At 39.0% G+C, this 19,999-nt stretch overlaps 1 protein-coding gene across 3 annotated transcripts in view; it reads left to right on the top strand.

Annotated features, from left to right (window-relative positions):
* Nucleotides 1-18,614, top strand: part of LOC124795500 (DNA-directed RNA polymerase III subunit RPC6) — a 77,277-nt gene extending 58,663 nt beyond the window's left edge. For all 3 annotated transcript variants that reach the window (XM_047259559.1, XM_047259558.1, XM_047259557.1), the window contains 2 exons: nucleotides 11,033-11,194; nucleotides 18,424-18,614. In XM_047259559.1, coding sequence (XP_047115515.1) covers nucleotides 11,033-11,194; nucleotides 18,424-18,498 — 237 coding nt within the window. In that variant the 3' untranslated portion in view covers nucleotides 18,499-18,614. The remainder of the gene's footprint in view (nucleotides 1-11,032; nucleotides 11,195-18,423) is intronic.
* The last annotated feature ends 1,385 nt before the right edge of the window (nucleotides 18,615-19,999 follow it).

Here is a 19,999-nt window from a genome sequence, read left to right as displayed (position 1 = left end):
GGCCTTCAGTTTTAAAGAATTTAATACCAGATCTAATTTTGTGCTTAGTTTCAGGTATGTAATCGATTTTCTAATTTATTTTGACTATTCCTAGTTAGTATCGTTCATTATAGGGTGAAATCAGTAATTGTTTTGTAACTTAAATTATATTGTTGACATATAAACAAATATGAATTCTGTAATAATTGTAAACATTTGTAAGACGAAATGCTAGTAATCTTAAAGTATTTATATGGCTCTATTCGAAAACTTGTTAGCAAAGGCAGCCCTTAATTAATTCCAATGTAATTAACAGTTTTGTCCAAAGTATTGTTTGCATACTTATATTTGTTAATTTCATGATTTAAACAAATAATTTGACCTAACTCCTGCAGTAGAAGAAACTATTAAAAAGAACCAATTTTTCGATGTATTCAGTTAATTTAGTGAGTTAAGTTTTAATTGTAATTTCTGTAAATTTAACTTTAAGCAATGTATAGATTCAATACCTATTATTGTGATGATATATAAGGACCTGAGTTTTGATCCTGAGACAGTCAGTCCACGGCCGAGTTTCAGACGAGGAACCTATGTTGTTTAGAATGACTACAATGCTTCAAATTAAGTGTGAAACAAGTGTTGTAATACCAATGACAGTGACATTGTCTGTTTCCATTTGTACCTGTGTATTCTTCAAGAACTGTGAACTGTAAACTGTGTGGTTAGGTTTTACTGCTCATAGATGTTCAACAGGAAACTATTGTAGCCGTATGTGGATGTTCGCCTGCAAACTATTAATGAAGCTTACGACAATTTTAAACAGTAGCGCACTGGCCATACATGTATAACTGTATTATTCGGGGATTGTGCAAAGTGAAAGTAAAAGTCAATGAACCATAACTGTGCATCTGTTGGCTACATTATTTACCATAGTCAGCGTCCAAATTACAAACCTCATTTTTCAACCAGTGTAGCAACGCAGTACGTCGACACCAAGAGCAACAAACGAAGAAATATAGCAGGCGGAACCGCTACAAGGGGAAGGCAAAAAGCAGCCACCCTACTGATTTGATTTGTTCTCGAGAAAACCTATCATTGATTTACCTGCCTTTAAACAGCCTAGAGATATAAACAATCCCCCAGTCAGTTCTTGTGGTGGGGTGGGGGAGACAACTGCAAAACTATGAATATTCAAAAGAATATACACAATATTGTGACGTGGAATGTACAAGGATTATGCCAAACTAGAAGATTACAGATTGTGGAAAGGGAATACCAGCGAACTAAAATCAGGTGGGGTGTATTTTTCCCTCCTTTCCTGCTGTTGTTTATTTTGTAAGATTTGCGGTGGGTCTTATAACAGCACTAGCTGGAAGTTGTGTCCCTGGGTGATATAAAAGGGCAATATTTTGCCTACACCAATACACCACCAGATGAAAGTAGTATTACCTTTATCCTCTTGGTGGTCTGGATCCTTCCGTGCCACCTCCCTGTCGATTCAATTGCAGTGAAGATCCCTGGAATGCTTTGTCAAGTTTTCTCTGTTGTGCTACTAAATAAATAGCCACACTTCTCACAAACAGAGGTATATTTTACACAACATTTTCATTATTACTTTTCACAACACAACTAACAATTGCTATTATAATACTGCTCCCTTGAGTACATTCAAATGTCTGTACATGCATACTGTAGGACCCGAGAGAAAAACCAGAAAAACGACTACCACTCTCCAATTGTTCATTATACCCTTGTTGATGTGCCATTTAATCCATGGCTTTTGGATTCAGGCACTTGCTGCACCATGGCACAAATGACTCCTGCACGACTAGTGGTTGTAATACTATTTTTACTGGCCCCCATCTTGCCAGCTCCACCATAGCTCCACATTCACTGCATGCAAGAAAGGAAAAATACAGTTTCCCTTTCCCACTACATTTATACTTATTCAATTTACTCACGAGCATCTCTTGTCGACGGCATTCCAATGGTGTGTTGGGATGTTTAGAAGTATCCCAAAACATTACACAGAGTATTAGGATTTGCAGAGACTTAATGAAAAGGCAAAGGCACTTTGAAAGAGCTAATAGCAGGACAGTATATGTTTGTGGTAGATCAGATAACTCCGCCAGTGGTGTTATCTTGCTAGTAGACACGGGATGGACTGCCACAGTGATTGAATACAAACCTGTCAGTGAGCAAATAATACTAGTGAAATTCAACACTAGATCTTGCAAGCTAAATGTGATACAGGCATGTGCACCTACTTAATGCTAAAGCAGAGAAGAGGAACTCATCAAACAAAGTACTTGGCTGTCATGGTTTAAGCAATAGAAATAATCACTAAAATCAACTTACTCAGTTCTGTGAGGTAAATAAGTTTCTTATAACCAGTGCCATCCACGAAGACTGTACACCTAGACCTCACCAGGTGGAACATGTCTTTTCAGGTTCACTGTTCCTTGATTGGCTTAAGATGGAATTGTCAATTAAAAACATTAATACTGCTCCTGCTGCCGACTGTATTTCTGACCATCAGCTTCTATATCTTACACCGAGAATAGTTGTTGTTGTTGTTGTTGTGGTCTTCAGTCCTAAGACTGGTTTGATGCAGCTCTCCATGCTACTCTATCCTGTGCAAGCTTCATCATCTCCCAGTAACTACTGCAACCTACGTCCTTCTGAATCTGCTTAGTGTATTCATCTCTTGGTCTCCCTCTACGATTTTTACCTTCCACGCTGCCCTCCAATACTAAATTGGTGATCCCTTGATGACTCAGAATATGTCCTACCAACCGATCCCTTCTTCTAGTCAAGTTGCGCAACAAATTTCTCTTCTCTCCAATTCTATTCAATACCTCCTCATTAGTTACGTGATCTACCGATCTAATCTTCAGCATTCTTCTGTAGCACCACATTTCGAAAGCTTCTATTCTCTTCTTGTCCAAACTATTTATCGTCCATGTTTCACTTCCATACAGTGCTACACTCCATACAAATACTTTCAGCAACGACTTCCTGACACTTAAATCTATACTCGACGTTAACAAATTTCTCTTCTTCAGAAACGCTTTCCTTGCCATTGCCAGTCCACATTTTATATCCTCTCTACTTCGACCATCATCAGTTATTTTGCTTTCCAAATAGCAAAAATCCTTTACTATTTTAAGTGTCTCATTTCCTAATCTAATTCCCTCAGCATCACCCGACTTAATTCGACTACATTCCATTATCCTCGTTTTGCTTTTGTTGATGTTCATCTTACATCCTCCTTTCAAGACACTGTCCATTCCATTCAACTGCTCTTCCAAGTCCTTTGCTGTCTCTGACAGAATTACAATGTCATCGGCGAACCTCAAAGTTTTTATTTCTTCTCCATGGATTTTAATACCTACTCCGAATTTTTCTCTTGTTTCCTTCACTGCTTGCTCAATATACAGATTGAATAACATCGGGGATAGGCTACAACCCTGTCTCACTCCCCTCCCAACCACTGCTTCCCTTTCATGCCCGTCGACTCTTATAACTGCCATCTGGTTTCTGTACAAATTGTAAATAACCTTTCTCTCCCTGTATTTTACCGCTGCCACCTTCAGAATTTGAAAGAGTGTATGCCAGTCAATGTTGTCAAAAGCTTTATCTAAGTTTGCAAATGCTAGAAACGTAGGTTTGCCTTTCCTTAATCTAGCTTCTAAGATAAGTCGTAGGGTCAGTATTGCCTCACGTGTTCCAATATTTCTACGGAATCCAAACTGATCTTCCCCGAGGTCGGCTTCTACCAGTTTTTCCATTCGTCTGTAAAGAGTTCGCGTTAGTATTTGGCAGCTGTGACTTATTAAACTGATAGTTCGGTAATTTTCACATCTGTCAACACCTGCTTTCTTTGGGGTTGGAATTATTATATTCTTCTTGAAGTCTGAGGGAATTTCGCCTGTCTCATACATTTTGCTCACCAGGTGGTAGAGTTTCGTCAGGACTGGCTCTCCCAAGGCTGGCTGTTGTTCTAATGGAACGTTGTCTTCTCCTGGTGCCTTGTTTCGACTCAAGTCTTTCAGTGCCCTGTCAGACTCTTCACGCAGTATCATATCTCCCATTTCATCTTCTTCTACATCCTCTTCCCTTTCCATAATATTGTCCTCAAGTACATCGCCCTTGTATAGACCCTCTATATACTCCTTCCACCTTTCTGCCTTCCCTTCTTTGCTTATAACTGGGTTTCCATATGAGCTCTTTATATTCATACAAGTGGTTCTCTTTTCTCCAAAGGTCTATTTAATTTTCCTGTAGGCAGTATCTATCTTATCCCTGGTTAGATATGTCTCTACATCCTTAAATTTGTCCTCTAGCCATCCCTGCTTAGCCATTTTGCACCTCCTGTCGATCTCATTTTTGAGACGTTTGTATTCCTTTTTGCCTGCTTCATTTACTGCATTTTTATATTTTCTCCTTTCATCAATTGAGTTCAATATTTCTTCTGTTACCCAAGGATTTCTACTAGCCCTCGTCTTTTTACCTACTTGATCCTCTGCTGCCTTCACCACTTCATCCCTCAAAGCTATCCATTCTTCCTCTACTGTATTTCTTTCCCCCATTCCTGTCAATTGTTCCCTTATGCTCTCCCTGAAACTCTGTACAACCTCTGGTTTAGTCAGTTTATCCAGGTCCCATCTCCTTAAATTGCCACCTTTTTGCAGTTTCTTCAGTTTTAATCTACAGTTCATAACCAATAGATTGTGGTCAGAGTCCACATCTGCCCCTGGAAATGTCTTACAATTTAAAACCTGGTTCCTAAATCTCTGCCTTACCATTATATAATCTATCTGAAACCTGTCAGTATCTCCAGGCTTCTTCCATGTATACAGCCTTCTTTTATGATTCTTGAACCAAGTGTTAGCTATGATTAAGTTGTGCTCTGTGCAAAATTCTACCAGGCAGCTTCATCTTTCATTTCTTCCCCCCAGTCCATATTCACCTATTATGTTTCCTTCTCTCCCTTTTCCTACCGAATTCCAGTCACCCATGACTTCAAAATAAAGGAAGACCTCCAATAGCAAAAAGATTAAAGCAGAAGGCAGGAAATGAAATTTTTAGGCATCAAGTCTAAGAACACTTTAGACTGATCAGTCAGATAATATAACATCTGCAGAGAAATGAAATTTGCTGAAGGAGCCATTAGTTAAAACAGTTGAAGAAATAGTCAAGGATTGCAAAAAAGTGAAGAATAAAAGGAACTGCCTTGCTAAAGAAACTATACTAATTATTGAGGACAGAAAAGCACTGAAGATGGGGATTACAAGGAACTCGCAGTACCACAAGTTAATACAGAGAAGCTGCTGAAGAGACAAAACTAATTGCATCAGGAAACATTGGAGAGAATTCAGCACTTCTGGGATTGAAATGAGACCAGGTGCGTGTTCAGTGAAGTAAATAACGAGATTGATCAAACCAAGAATATGGGTGGCAGAAGATGAAGATGGCTCACCTCTAACCAACATAGAACTAGCTCTTGATTGATGAAGAATATACTACAACAGGTTGTAATGAATGAAAATGAAAAATTTGATAGTGCAAACATTTCACTAGAGAAATCTGAAAAGCTATAGCTAAATTGAAAAGCAGCATAGCACCTAGACTTGACCTTATTGCTGCTGAAATTATCAAAGCATTTGGATATTTTGGTTTGGAAATCATGCACGAAATAGGTAACAAAATATGAAATAATGGGATGTGGATAGAGGACTGGACCATGAGAAAGGACACACACAGCATTGTGAGAACTATAGAACCATTTCATTAATTTCACATGCCAGCAAGATTCTTCATCCATGAATGAATGCCTGAGAACCTACTTGGATAAAGAAATTCCACCAGAGAAAGCTTGATTCCTGCATAATAAACATGAGAGCAGATTCTCAATGTCAGACAGTTAATTGAAAAATGTATGGAATTAAATATCCCATTAGTTCTTTGTTTCTTGGACTATGGATAGGCTTTCGACTGTATTCAGTGGAAAGAACTGTGGAGTGTACTAGCAGATATGGGCATTCCTGATGATTGTATTACCCTGGTCAGATATCTCTATATTGATAGTAAGGCAATAATCAGACTAGATAAAACTATTTCAGGTCCTTTTGAACTTTGTAAAGGAGTTAGACAGCAGTGCATTATGTCACCAGTTCTATTCAATGTCTATGGAGAGTATGTGTTGAGAAAAAGTCTTCATGGCTGGACTGGTGGGATCCGAATTGGAGGACGAAGAATCAGTTATTTACGGGTTGCTGTTGACACCCCACTGTGCATAGAATCACATGTGGAAACGAAGGAACTACTGGTTAGAGTTAAGAGAGAAAGTGAGACACTTGGATTGTCAATTAATAAGAAAAAATATCAAGACCAAGATCCAGATTGTGATAATTGACAGAGGTGAGTCACTACCAGCTACTGATGTACTATCAGTATGTAGAGAAGTTGATCACATTGTTTACCTGGGTTCAGTGGTTCAGAAATAGGGTAGGTCTTCAAAGGAAATATGATGTAGAATTGTTTATTTATTTATTTATTTATTTACACGTCAAGTTCCATAGGACCAAATTGATGAGCAAATTTCCAAGGTCATGGAACATGTCAGTACATGAAATTATAACATAAAAGTAATAACAGATAAAAACAAAATGTTTATGAACCCTAAAAAAGTCAGCCCATAAGTTTAAGTAAATGCAATCAACAAAACAACAAGAATCAGCATAATTTTTAAAGGAACTCCTCGACATAACAGAAGAAGTTAACCATGAGGAAACTCTTCAGTTTCGATTTGAAAGCACGTGGATTATTGCTAATATTGTTGAATTCGAGCTCAGCGTATTGAAAATGGATGCAGCAGTATACTGCACATCTTCCTGCACAAGAGTTAAGGAAGTCCGATCCAAATGCAAGTTTGATTTCTGCCAAGTATTAACTGAGTGAAAGCTGCTTATTCTTGGGAATAAGCTAATATTGTTAACAAGAAATGACAATAAGGAATATATATATTGATAGGCCAATGTTAAAATACCCAAACACGTGAACAGGGGTCGACAAGAGGTTCGTGAACTTACACCACTTATTGCCCAAACTGCCTGTTTCCGAGCCAAAAATATCCTTTTAGAATGGGAAGAGTTACCCCAAATATAATACCATGCAACATAAGTGAATAAAAATAAGCAAGGTAGACTAATTTTTGTGTCGAACGATCACTTACTTCAGATACCGCTCAAATAGTAAAAATGGCAGCATTAAGTCTTTGAACAAGATCCTGAATGTGGGCTTTCCACGACAGTTTTCTGTCTGTCTGAACACCTGGAAATTTGAACTGTTGAGTTTCACTAATCATATGCCCATTCTGTGAAATTAAAGCATCAGGTTTTGCTGAATTGTGTATTAGGTACTGCAAAGACTGAGTCTTTCTATGATTTTGCGTTAGTTTACTTTCTATAAGCCATGAACTTGGGTCATGAACTGCACTATTTGAAACTGGGCCAGGGTTGCACGCATCATCCTTTAGTACCAAGCTAGTGTCATCAGCAAACAGAAATATTTTAGAGTTGTCCTTAATACTAGAGAGCACATCATTTATATAAATAAGGAACAGGAGTGGCCCCAACACTGGTCCCAGAGGCACCCCCCACTTGACTGCACCCCACTCAGACCCCACATCACAGCCATCTCAACATCGTGAATAATGACCTTTTGCTGTCTGTTGCTAAAGTAAGAGGTAAACCATTTGTGAGGTACTCCCCATATTCCATAATGGTCCAACTCCTGTAGCAATATTTTTTGGTCAACACAATGAAACGCCTTATTTAAATCAAAAAATATACCTAGCATTCAAAACCTTTTGTTCAACCCATACATTCACAGAGAAAAGAGAATATAGCACTTTCAGTTGTTAAATGCCTTCTAAAGCTGAACTGTACATTTGATAGAATAGAAATAAGTCTAAAATTGTCTATATTATCCTTTTCTCCCTTTTTATAAAGCTTCTTTACTACTGAGTACTTTAATCGTTCAGGAAACTGACCATTTCTAAAGGAAAAATTACAAATATGGCTAAATACAGGGCTAACATGTGGAACACAGTACTTTAATACTCTGTTAGGCATTCCATCATATCCATGAGTCCTTACTTAGTCTTCAGTGATTTAATTATTGACTCAATCTCCCACTTGTCTGTATCACAGAGGAGTATGTCAGACATCAGTCTCAGAAAGGATTTTGCCAAGAAAGTTATATGATTCCCTGTAGAAATTAAATTTTTATTTAATTAACCAGTGATGCTCAGGAAATGATTGCTAAATACTGTACATCTATCAGATTTATCAGTAACAGAAATATTTTTACTATGAACTGACTTTATATCATTGACCTTGTGCTGCCGACCAGACACTTCCTTCACAATTGACCATATGGTTTAAATTTCATCCTGTGAATTAGCTATTCTATTTGCATACCACATACTCTTTGCCTTCCTAATAACATTTTTAAGCACCTTAGAATACTGTTTGTAATGGGCTACTGTAGCTTCATTGTGACTACTTCTAACATTTTGATATAATTCCCTCTTTGTTCTACATGATATCCTTATCCCACTAGTCAGCCATCCAGGCTGCCTATTAGCCACCCAGGCTGCCTATTACTGTTTAGAACGTTCTAATGGAAAGCAACTCTCAAAGAGCATGACAAATGTGTTAAGGAAAGCATTATATTTATCATCTGTGTTATCCGCTTTACAAACATCCTGCTGCTCTTGTTCCTTGACAAGGTTTAAAAAACTCTCCATTGCTGTTGGATTAACTTTCCTGCATAGTTTGTAATTATATGTGACATTTGTTTGCTTACAAAAGCCTTTTAGTATTAAAATTTGTGCATCATGGTCTGAAAGGCCATTCACCCTTTTACTAACAGAATGCCCATCTAGTAATGAAGAATGAATAAAAATATTATCTATGGCTGTGCTACTGTTCTCCTGCACCCTATTTGGAAAAAAACACAGTCTGCATCAGATCATATGAATTTAGGAGATCTACCAACATCCTTTTTTCTTGCACCATCATATACAAAATTTATGTTGAAGTCACCACATATAACTAGTTTTTGGTACTTCCTACAAAGTGAATCAAGAACCCTCTCTAGCTTGAGCAGAGACCCATAAGCAACAACAATTAGAAGTTTAGTTTCACTAAATTCAACTGCCCCTGCACAACATTCAAATATCTGTGCAGCTCCGTGATACGTCTATGGACTCAAACGGAATACTGTCTTTTACGTACATAGCCACCCCCACCCCAATCCCGCAAGCCACCCCCACCCCAATCCCGCAAGGGATTTACTGATCCAGGTGGTGAAGCAATGAAATGGCAGTGGGTAGAATATGTCATGTGATCAGATGACACAGCCGGCCACTGTGGCCAAGCGGTTCTAGGCGCTTCAGTCTGGAACCGTGCGACTGCTACGGCCACAGGTTCGAATCGTGCCTCAGGCATGGATGTGTGTGATGTCCATAGGTTAGTTAGGTTTAAGTAGTTCTAAGTTCTGGAGGGCTGATGACCTCAGATGTTAAGTGCCATAGTGCTCAGAGCGATTTGAACCATTAGATGACAAATTGAGTAAACATACTACAGAAGTAGTGCTTCTAGATGACAAAAGAAAGACAGTAAAAGAAAGAAGATGGTGAAATGAATTGGGAATGACTAGTTGTGGTCGGAGACTGATTTGTAGCATAGTCCAAGAAATTCTTTAGGTTGGGACCCAACAACTTATTTTCACTCAAAAAAATTACCTGTATTTATTTATGTTGTAAGCTTATGTTTTCTCTTAGAATTGAAGCACATCATGTTATTGAGAGGTCATTGCTTATGGAGAATCAGCTGCTGCTCTGCCGTCTTAATGACCCATTGCTGTGCACGGCATTTTTAAGCAGCGAATTCATTTTAACATGCACAGTAAAAAGGTTACTCACTTATTGTTTTATTTCTGCATTAAGACATTACAGAAACTGTAACACTGTTATAAAAAGAAATACATAGGAATTTGTCTATGTGAATTTGTGTACTGCATGACCATGCGCAGTTGCACTCTGTGAGTTACATAAAACTGCTGTTCATGGACCTTGCTTGAGAAGTTTTAGTATCTTGCTTCAAGCAGCATTTAATTGCCTTTAAATTTGAAGGATAAAGTGGAAAGCTATGGCAAACAATAGGTGGGGATTCAAGTGGCCGGGAGTGAGTAGACCACTTTTATTATGTTAAATTATATTTAAAAACACCTGTAATATACTTTGAAAAAATGTGAGCATGTGTTTTCATTATGTGGAAAACCAGCTAAGCGTATGATCCAAAGACATATTAATAAGGAAATGGAGCTTCAGAAATATTTCTGGATTGCTATCCTGATTCATTGCCGATGATTATTAATAGAACTGATTGTAATATTTGTACAGAAATGATTGGTCTCTCATACCTTTTTACAAAGTACGTGAAATAATACTAATAATAATAATAATAATAATAATAATAATAATAATAATAATAATAATTTACTGGGTTCTGCATGAATCATCAGCCAACGCAGCTGACAGTTCGACTAGTGATGAAATATGAAATCCAACATAGTGATCTCATTTGCTGGGTTTACTGTTGTATTATCACCACCACCACCATGTATTTTCTAAAAATACAACCCATGAGTGTGATGACTATACATGTATTGATTTACACATTATGTTGTTGCCCATTGGTAAACAAATATGGATAGTGCATGTGGTGTTTAGTTGTAGCATCTCAAGTTTTCAAAACTTCCTTCTGCTGAATGAATATTAGGTTTGGGAATATTTTGTCCAAATTTTAAGGTATTTAGTTTTTACAGTTTAAAAAATTTGTGCATCATGGTTGTTAAATTTATCTCGTAAAGTGACCAGCTGCAGGCCAAAGCATTTCTTACTGCTTAGCTTGTTAAATAAATGGCAGTATGAGAAGAGAGAAGTGTGCAATACATCAACATTAAAAATTTGTTTTCTTAGGTCCAATTATCAGTGGAAGATATGGAAACGATTTTGGATACTCTGTTATATGATGGAAAAGTTGAACGTTCGCTATCTGCTGAGGGAAATTTTCTATACAGAGCCATTAAAAGTTTGCTACCTTCACCAGGAACTGTGACTATGCCATGTGGAGTGTGCCCTGTAAGTACAAACTGTCAGTTTGTGAACAGAATGTTGTTGAACTGTCTTAATGTCATTAAGTGTGTATTAATGCTCCGTATAATGTGAATTAATGTATTTAAGCAATTTTACTGTTAAACAGAAAAAGTAGGATGAGGATTCTGTTCTTAACTTCAGGAGTTTTTATTGCAGTTAAATATAACAAACAATATTAGGAAAAATATATCTAAAAACAAAGATGATGTGACTTACCAAACGAAAGCACTGGCATGTCGATAGACACATAAACAAACACAAACATACACACAAAATTCAAGCTTTCGCAACCAATGGTTGCTTCGTCAGGAAAGAGGTTGAATCCAGGAGTAGGGCTGAAGGTGAGGCCTTTGGATAGGACAGAGGTTTCGGATTGGGAGAGAGGTTTGGAGGAAAGGTTAACTACTGAATTAGGGTGTTGTGGTTCCAGATTGTATTGATTAGAATTTTGAGGTTTTGGGGGGAATGGAGCTGGAAGTGGGAGATTGAGTATCCCCGGAAACCATCCTTGTAACCATTGATGCCACTTCCTTATACACAAATATTCCGCACCTCCAGGGCCTCGCTGCGATGGAGCACTTCTTTTCACGCCAATCACCTGCCACCCTACCTAAAACATCTTTCCTCATTACCTTAGCCAGCTTCATCCTGACCCACAACTTCTTCACTTTCGAAGGCCAGACATACCAACAATTAAAGGGAACAGCCATGGGTACCAGGATGGCCCCCTCGTATGCCAACCTATTTATGGGTCGCTTAGAGGAAGCCTTCTTGGTTACCCAGGCCTGCCAACCCGAAGTTTGGTACAGATTTATTGATGACATCTTCATGATCTGGACTCACAGTGAAGAAGAACTCCAGAATTTCCTCTCCAACCTCAACTCCTTTGGTTCCATCAGATTCACCTGGTCCTACTCCAAATCCCATGCCACTTTCCTTGACTTCGACCTCCATCTGTCCAATGGCCAGCTTCACACGTCCGTCCACATCAAACCCACCAACAAGCAACAGTACCTCCATTATGACAGCTGCCACCCATTCCACATCAAACGGTCCCTTCCCTACAGCCTAGGTCTTCGTGGCAAACGAATCTGCTCCAGTCCGGAATCCCTGAACCATTACACCAACCACCTGAAAACAGCTTTCGCATCCTGCAACTACCCTCCCTACCTGGTACAGAAGCAAATTACCAGAGCCACTTCCTCATCCCCTCAAACCCAGAACCTCCCACAGAAGAACCCCAAAAGTGCCCCACTTGTGACAGGATACTTTCCGGGACTGGATAAGACTCTGAATGTGGCTCTCCAGCAGGGATACGACTTCCTCAAATCCTTCCCTGAAATGAGATCCATCCTTCATGAAATCCTCCCCACTCCACCAAGAGTGTCTTTCCGCTGTCCACCTAACCTTCGTAACCTCTTGGTTCATCCCTATGAAATCCCCAAACCACCTTCCCTACCCTCTGGCTCCTACCCTTGTAACCCCCCCCCCCCCCCCCCCCCCCCCCCCCCCCCCCGGTGTAAAACCTGTCCCATGCACCCTTCCACCACCACCTACTCCAGTCCTGTAACACGATCAAAGGCAGAGCCACGTTTGAAAGCACCCACGTGATTTACCAACTGACCTGCCTACACTGTGATGCTTTCTATGTGGGAATGACCAGCAACAAACTGTCCATTCACATGAATGGACTCAGGCAGACAGTGTTTGTTGGTAATGAGGATCACCCTGTGGCTAAACATGCCTTGGTGCGCGGCCAGCACATCTTGGCACAGTGTTACACCGTACAGGTTATCTGGATACTTCCCATTAACACCAACCTGTCAGAACTCCGGAGATGGGAACTTGCCCTTCAATATATCCTCTCTTCCCGTTACCCACCAGGCCTCAACCTCCGCTAATTTCAAGTTGCCGCCCCTCGTACATCACTTGTCACTCAACAACATCTTTGCCTCTGTACTTCCGCCTCGACTGACATGTCTGCCCAAACTCTTTGTCTTTACATATGTCTGCTTGTGTCTGTATATGTGTGTGTGTGTGTGTGTGTGTGTGTGTGTGTGTGTGTGTGTGTGTGCGCGACTGTATACTTGTCCCTTTTTCCCCCTAAGGTAAGTCTTTCCGCTCCCGGGATTGGAATGACTCCTTACCCTCTCCCTTAAAACCCACATCCTTTCGTCTTTCCCTCTCCTTCCCTCTTTCCTGACGAAGCAACCGTTGGTTGCCAAAGCTTGAATTTTGTGTGTATGTTTGTGTTTGTTTATGTGTCTATCGATATGCCAGCGCTTTCGTTTGGTAAGCCACATCATCTTTGTTTTGAGATATATTTTTCCCACGTGGAATGTTTCCCTCTGTTATATTCAAACAATATTAGGAAAATGATAAGTTACAATTCACTGTAAAGATGATCCGTTGAGTTGCAGACAGTAACAACGAAAAAACTGTTACACATTACAGCTTTTGGCCAAGCCTTCTTCAGCAAATAACAAAACAAAAACAAAATCAAACACACACACACACACACACACACACACACACACACACACACACACACACACACACAGAGCTCTGGTCAGAGCTGCCAGTGGTGGTGGTGGTGGTGGTGGTGGTCGTGTCTGTGTGTGTGTGTGTGTGTGTGTGTGTGTGTGTGTGTGTGTTTTCTTTGCTGATGAAGGCTTTGACTGAAAGCTATAATGTGTAATGGTCTTTTTTGCTGCGTTGATATTTCAACCTGAAGTTTCCATTGTTTTGTTAAATATGACTGTTATTTAGCTACGCACAACCATAGATTAACAGTTGAAACACTTTGTGGGCAGATGAAAAGCTCTCAGTATACCAGCTATGTGGTAAGAATGAAATTTGATGATATTTTTGTGCGAGTCATACTACTTGAATGTTATCAAACAGTGGCAAATCCAGCATGGAGAACATTCGTCTCTGGTGCCCAGGTGATAACATGCATTAAGCTTTATTTAGGCACACAGTATTGGCTGGGTATATGCGTGACAGACCATAAATACTTTAAACTGTGTAAGTGTGTTCTGTGATAGTCAGTGCATATAACTGAGAAACACAGTGTGTATCAGGAAACAAGAATGTAAACCAAGGAATGTACAAACCTGTATAAAAATTCTCAAAGTGTCAAAACGAAAAACACACTGGAATGGAACTGAGGAGGAGACACTTATTAGCTAGTGGTATCTATTAAAGTTTAGTAGTAGTAACAAAAATACATAGATTGCTACTCACCACAGAGAGGAGGTGTTGAGTAACAGACAGGTGCATTTAAAAGTAGAATAAACTACCAGGCAAAGTCTTTTCTTCAGCTTTGTAAAAAAAAAAAAAAAAAAAAAAAACAACGCACAACACACACTGCACAGTGAGACATTCATGTCAGAGTGCCTAGAGATGGATGTGGCCATGTGTGTGCAGAGAGCGACACTGTGAAACATTCAAGCCTGAGGACGAACTTTGATGTGCCTGTTTGCCGCACAGTGCCTTGCCTATGTGTTGAATAGCAATCTATGCTATGTTTCATTATTCTTTCACCTTGTATTTTCCATTGTTTACTTTAAGGTTTACTTCTGCATGTTTGGCTCTACTTGTTTGGGGCTGAATTTCTCTAATTTACTTAGGGAAGAAATAAACTTAATGTTGAGTCAAATAAATATATCTGTGAGATGTGTAATATTAACAAGTCAATCAATATGTGACAGCAGTTTTTTTTTATTTTTGTTTAATTGTTTTGTTACAAAGCGTGAAGAAAGTACCTTAAAAGAAACCTTTCACTGGCTTTCATTCATAAAGACATGGTTGAAATTCCTGATGTATTGAGATTTGGAAAGAGGCTATGAAAGGCATTCCTGCTGATAGAAAACATTGCATGTCACTAGGCAATAAACTTTCCAAAAACCGAAGTTTATAAAATATACCAGTTGCACAACATTATGGACACTAAAGAATTGGAGGAGAAGTGGGAAAAATGATCATGCTGAGGTTGAGGATAAAGTAAAGTATGGCACACGAAATGCTATTACTTTTCTCAGATTGTCGTCAGTGCATAAGACATTCTCTTGGGACTATTGGCATCATGTTAGCACAGTACTGGGAGAATGCCATCTGGCCATAGGTGCTTAGTTTATGCAGTGGATTTCAGATGGTTCTTGCTGAAGTAGATAGCTCTGACAGCATTTGCTCTGTTGATTATCATGATTTCAGTACTTTCAGTGTGCTGCATCAACAACATAGAAGCTTAGTTTAATATACTGAAAACAGTGTCTGTCTTGAATATATTGGCTTCATCTAATCATAGTCTACCCTCTTCAGACATTGGAGATGTCTCCATATGTTCATAACCTTTATCCTGTCCCATTGCAAGGATGTACAAGGTCTGTTCAAAAAATTCTGGAACATTCGTAATTTCACACCAATGGTGTGTTGAATGAAACGCGGTTGGCATCCCTGCACATGCCTGTGTTTAATGTGTAACTGCTGGGAGTTTTCTTGTTTTATGTCTGTTAGTTATTGTACAGAGCTGTATTGAGTAGAATGTTGTGTTGCAGAGTTTACAGATTTTGAGATGGCTGAGTTAGAGTAGCAATGTGCTTGCACTGAATTTTGCATGAAACTCAAGAAAACTTTTGCAGAGACACACCAAATGATCCAGGAAGCCTACGGTGATGAGTGCTTAGGCCGTATTTGGTGTTACGAATGGTTCAAATGACTTAAAAATGACTGGATGGAATTTCAAGATGATCCTCAATTAGGATGTCCTTCGACATCTACAAACAATGTCAATGAAATTGTGTGTGCCAGTCGAAGACTGACTGTCTGAGAGATTGCAGAAGAATATAACATTTCATTTGGGTCATGTCATGAAATACTGACACAGCATCTTGGAATGCATTGTGTTGCCACCAAGTTCGTCCCACTGCTCATGAGTCAAGACCAGAAAGACCTTAACCTTACAATCTGTGAAGAGCTTTTGGATTCCACAAATGACAACAAGATGTTTAAGAGAATCATAACTGGTGAAGACACAGGGTCTATGGCTATGACGTTGAGACCAAGGTTCAATCTTCTCAATTCTCCTGTACCAAAAAATGCTTACAGGTCAGGTTAAATGTCAAATCCATGCTGATAGTTTTCTGTGACCTTGAAGGATTAGTTCATCATGAATTCGTGCCACGGCGACAAACTGTTAATCGCTGGTACTATCGACATGGCCTGAAATGTGGCAAGACAATTCATGGCTCTTGCATTATGATAACACACTTGCACATTCATCCCTGTTGGTATGTGACTATTGCACAAAAAATGAAATCACTGTGCTGCCTTATTCCCCATACTCTCCACACCTGGCCCTAGCAGACTTCTTATATTTTCAAAGTTGAAAACCCCATTGAAAGGACGAAGATTTGCAACAAGAGATTAGATAAAAGAAATTCACAGACAGCACTTCACAGTCCAGCAAGAAGCATACCAAGACTGCTTCCGAAAGTGGAAATGGTGTTGGGAGTGGTGTATAAATTGTGGAGGAGAGTGTTTTGACGGAGACCATGTACAATAAGTAAAAGACAGCCATAGAAAAATTTGTGGACAGAGTTCCAGAATTTTTTGAATAGACCTTGTATTCATAATACTGTATGTAGTGTAGGCAGGCACCTCCTTCACTGCAATTAGAAACTAATCGCTGGACATGTGTAATCCAGTGCAATTTCTGACAGAGAAATTTCAATTTCGAAACATTGGTTCTTCCAGTGATTTGATAAACCCTCAATATCATGTATGTGGGTAAACATGCTGAAGATAACTTGGCATTGATAACAGTTTTACACACTTCAAATGTGAAACATGCCCTAGCAAATGTTCTGTGGGCGAATAATTTATAAGAAAATTGCTGACTTCTCCTTTTTGAAAGTTACTCCAAAACTTTTGAGACTGCCATAAAATTTGTACTGTTTCATTCCTAATATTTTGCAATGCATTCTCTCATATGCACTTTAGACCATGCATCCTTAGGAAGAAATTTGATGTAGACGTAATCACTACTGGTGGCTTAAAATTATGCCAACAGATGGTTGATTTCAATTTTGAGAAGAAGTAAAGCACACAAGGCCGTACATGGGTGATAAGATAAATATGGAAGCGTTTCGATTCAGAACTCTTCTATAGTGGGTTTTGGTGTAGTTGATAAAGAATGGTTAGGATTCGGGCCCAACTTCAGCTACTTCTAATGAAGCTTAATGCTTATCAGTATAGCAGTTTATGGTTCCTGCCTGCATTCTTAAAGTGTGCAGCATAAAAAGTATATTAAATTCTTGTTGGACAAGCGTAATTGGGAAAAATCCTGACTTATAACTCCTTCCGTACTTATAAGAAAATTTCTTTTATCAGCCAAGGACAGTGATTGTCCAAGATAATATGTGGAATCTCACCACATTTGAAATTCAGCTAGATGGCAGATAGCACTTGAATAATATATAGTGCATTACAGTGGAGGTACTTTTGGGTTTAACACCCTCATACTATTGAAATGTACAATAATAAAATAGAAGGTTATGGGCACTGCACATCTTTCATGGGAAAGTGACAAAGAACAAGCACAGTCATTGAGGAATATAATTTTAAGGTTCTTCTGCCAGCAGTCGGCATCTTTGTCTGAAGATGATTGGTAGGTGCTCTATCACAATATGTCAAGTTAAGGAAGAACCATCTACTGCTGATTTTCTTAAATTCAGTTTTTGAATTAGCATTTCTACTAGTACAGTGGCATTTTATATGTTGTCATATATTACAAGTTACGTAAATGTTCTCAGTAACTGCACATACTAAGAAATCAGCAGTGGCCCTTGATCCCAATATAAATCTTTGAACATGTTTGAATACACCTCTTAGGTGAAAAAATTGTAGTCTGGTTCTCAGAAAGCTGGTTGTCTTGAGAAACATTCGTTTTGTAAGTTTTTGTATATTGCCAGACAATGAAAATGAAATACTTGCAACATACAAAATTGTGGATGATTGCTGGTTGCTTGTCAGCAGATTAAACACCACAAACTTAACTTAACTTTTTTTTTTTTTTTTTTTTGCATTGGTAGTCTTAATGCAGAGTGATTCATCTGAAAGATGTGCTAAAGTGATAAAGTATGTAAGAAATAATGTAAAAGAAGCCAGTGCTTATCTTTCAGATTTGAGAACAAAGTTCTTTTTTGTTTCAGGTATCTCATTTTTGTAACGAAATTGGATCCGTTAATCCAAGAAAGTGTGTTTATATGAAAGAATGGCTGGAGTAATGAATTCCCTTTGCTATGCTGTAGATTGAAACAGAAAATCCTTTTGAGTGGAAGAAACCAATCATCCTTCTTTGTAAACATTATTGCCTTGTTAATAAAAAATTTCATGAGCTCTAGTACATAGCTTTTTATTAAACTTCCTTCTCTCAATTAACAACTCCAGAAGGGGGAAAAATGATCCATTTTATTTCTTTTATCAATATCCTTTTGCAGGAATATCATAAAGAAAGCTGTTGTGATTAAAGGTTAATTAAAAAAAAATGTCTGCCAGATGGTATAAAGCTGTAATGAGCAGTCTCTTATATTACTTGTTATTGGAGCTGTAATTTTACTGATAAATTGCTTATTGCGTAGCAGAATACAAGGTGTAAATGATATCTAGCGATTGTGTGTGTCACTGTTTAGGGAAATGTTACATTTTCATTCCAGAGAAAACTCATGTTAATCACTTTTAACAACACTTGTCTCATGGGCATTAAAGCTTCATTGTCTTGTCGCAAACCCCTGAATCCACATTAGTTCACCAAGAAAACAACATGCTAAGTGTTGCACTCTTCCACTTTGCCATTGGTGAGCTACTGACCTGCTTTGGACCAGTGATCACTGCCATCCTACATTTTGATGACTTGTGCATTTGGTAAGTTCCCAATCTGTAACCTTGGTGAACAGCAGCTCCGAGGTGCCATCCAAAAGGCCTGCATTGGATTGTTCCCCATGGCTTCCAGCTCTTTCCCACAAAAAATGCAAGTTGTGCATTTATGTTGTCGTATGCCAGTCCATATTGAACCAGCACTCTACTTGGGTATCCAGCACTAGGACATTGTTTCTATTTTTGAGATAGCTCCTTGATAAAAAGCTGACATGGCTGACCTGTACTCACCAGCGAAAGACTAGCTACATGTAAAAGCTTATACTCTCTGCTTCCTTGCCCATACTTCGAGTGTGGATCATGCTGCTCTATTCCACATTTACCAGGCCCTTGTCATGTTCCTAAGGGGCTATGCTTGACAGGTTTATAGCTCTACAGCATCTTTGGCTCCATCATTGTGGAGTCAGACTGGCCACTGGTACCTTCCAGACTAGTCCAATAGAGAGCCTTTTTGTCAAAGTGGGTACCTCTCTTCTTCAGTACTGACAGCAGCAACTCTCTCTCACTTATGCAATCACAATCCAATACAGTCATCCAACCTATCAACTCCTTTTTCCACACGAAAGACATTGACACCAGCCCTCTTGTGGGATTACAATTGCAATGCTCCTTGAGGCCCTCTGCCAGGACTTACGCCCGAACCCCTTAGAATGCCTTCAGTGACCTTTTTATGTGTGTTCCGTTGAGTTCTTCAGGAGCACCAGGGTGCTACTGTCATTTACACTGACAGCTCTAACACCATGGGTAGGACAGGATATGCTTTTACATCTCCCTCCAGGTACATGTAATGTTAATTTTAATTTTAATAATCAACAGCCTCAGTCGCACCATTTACCTAGAATTAACCTACGT

This window comes from Schistocerca piceifrons, chromosome 4, assembly GCF_021461385.2.
Source record: "Schistocerca piceifrons isolate TAMUIC-IGC-003096 chromosome 4, iqSchPice1.1, whole genome shotgun sequence".
Taxonomy (NCBI): Eukaryota; Metazoa; Arthropoda; class Insecta; order Orthoptera; family Acrididae; genus Schistocerca; species Schistocerca piceifrons.
This window is presented reverse-complemented; position numbering and strand designations above follow the sequence as displayed.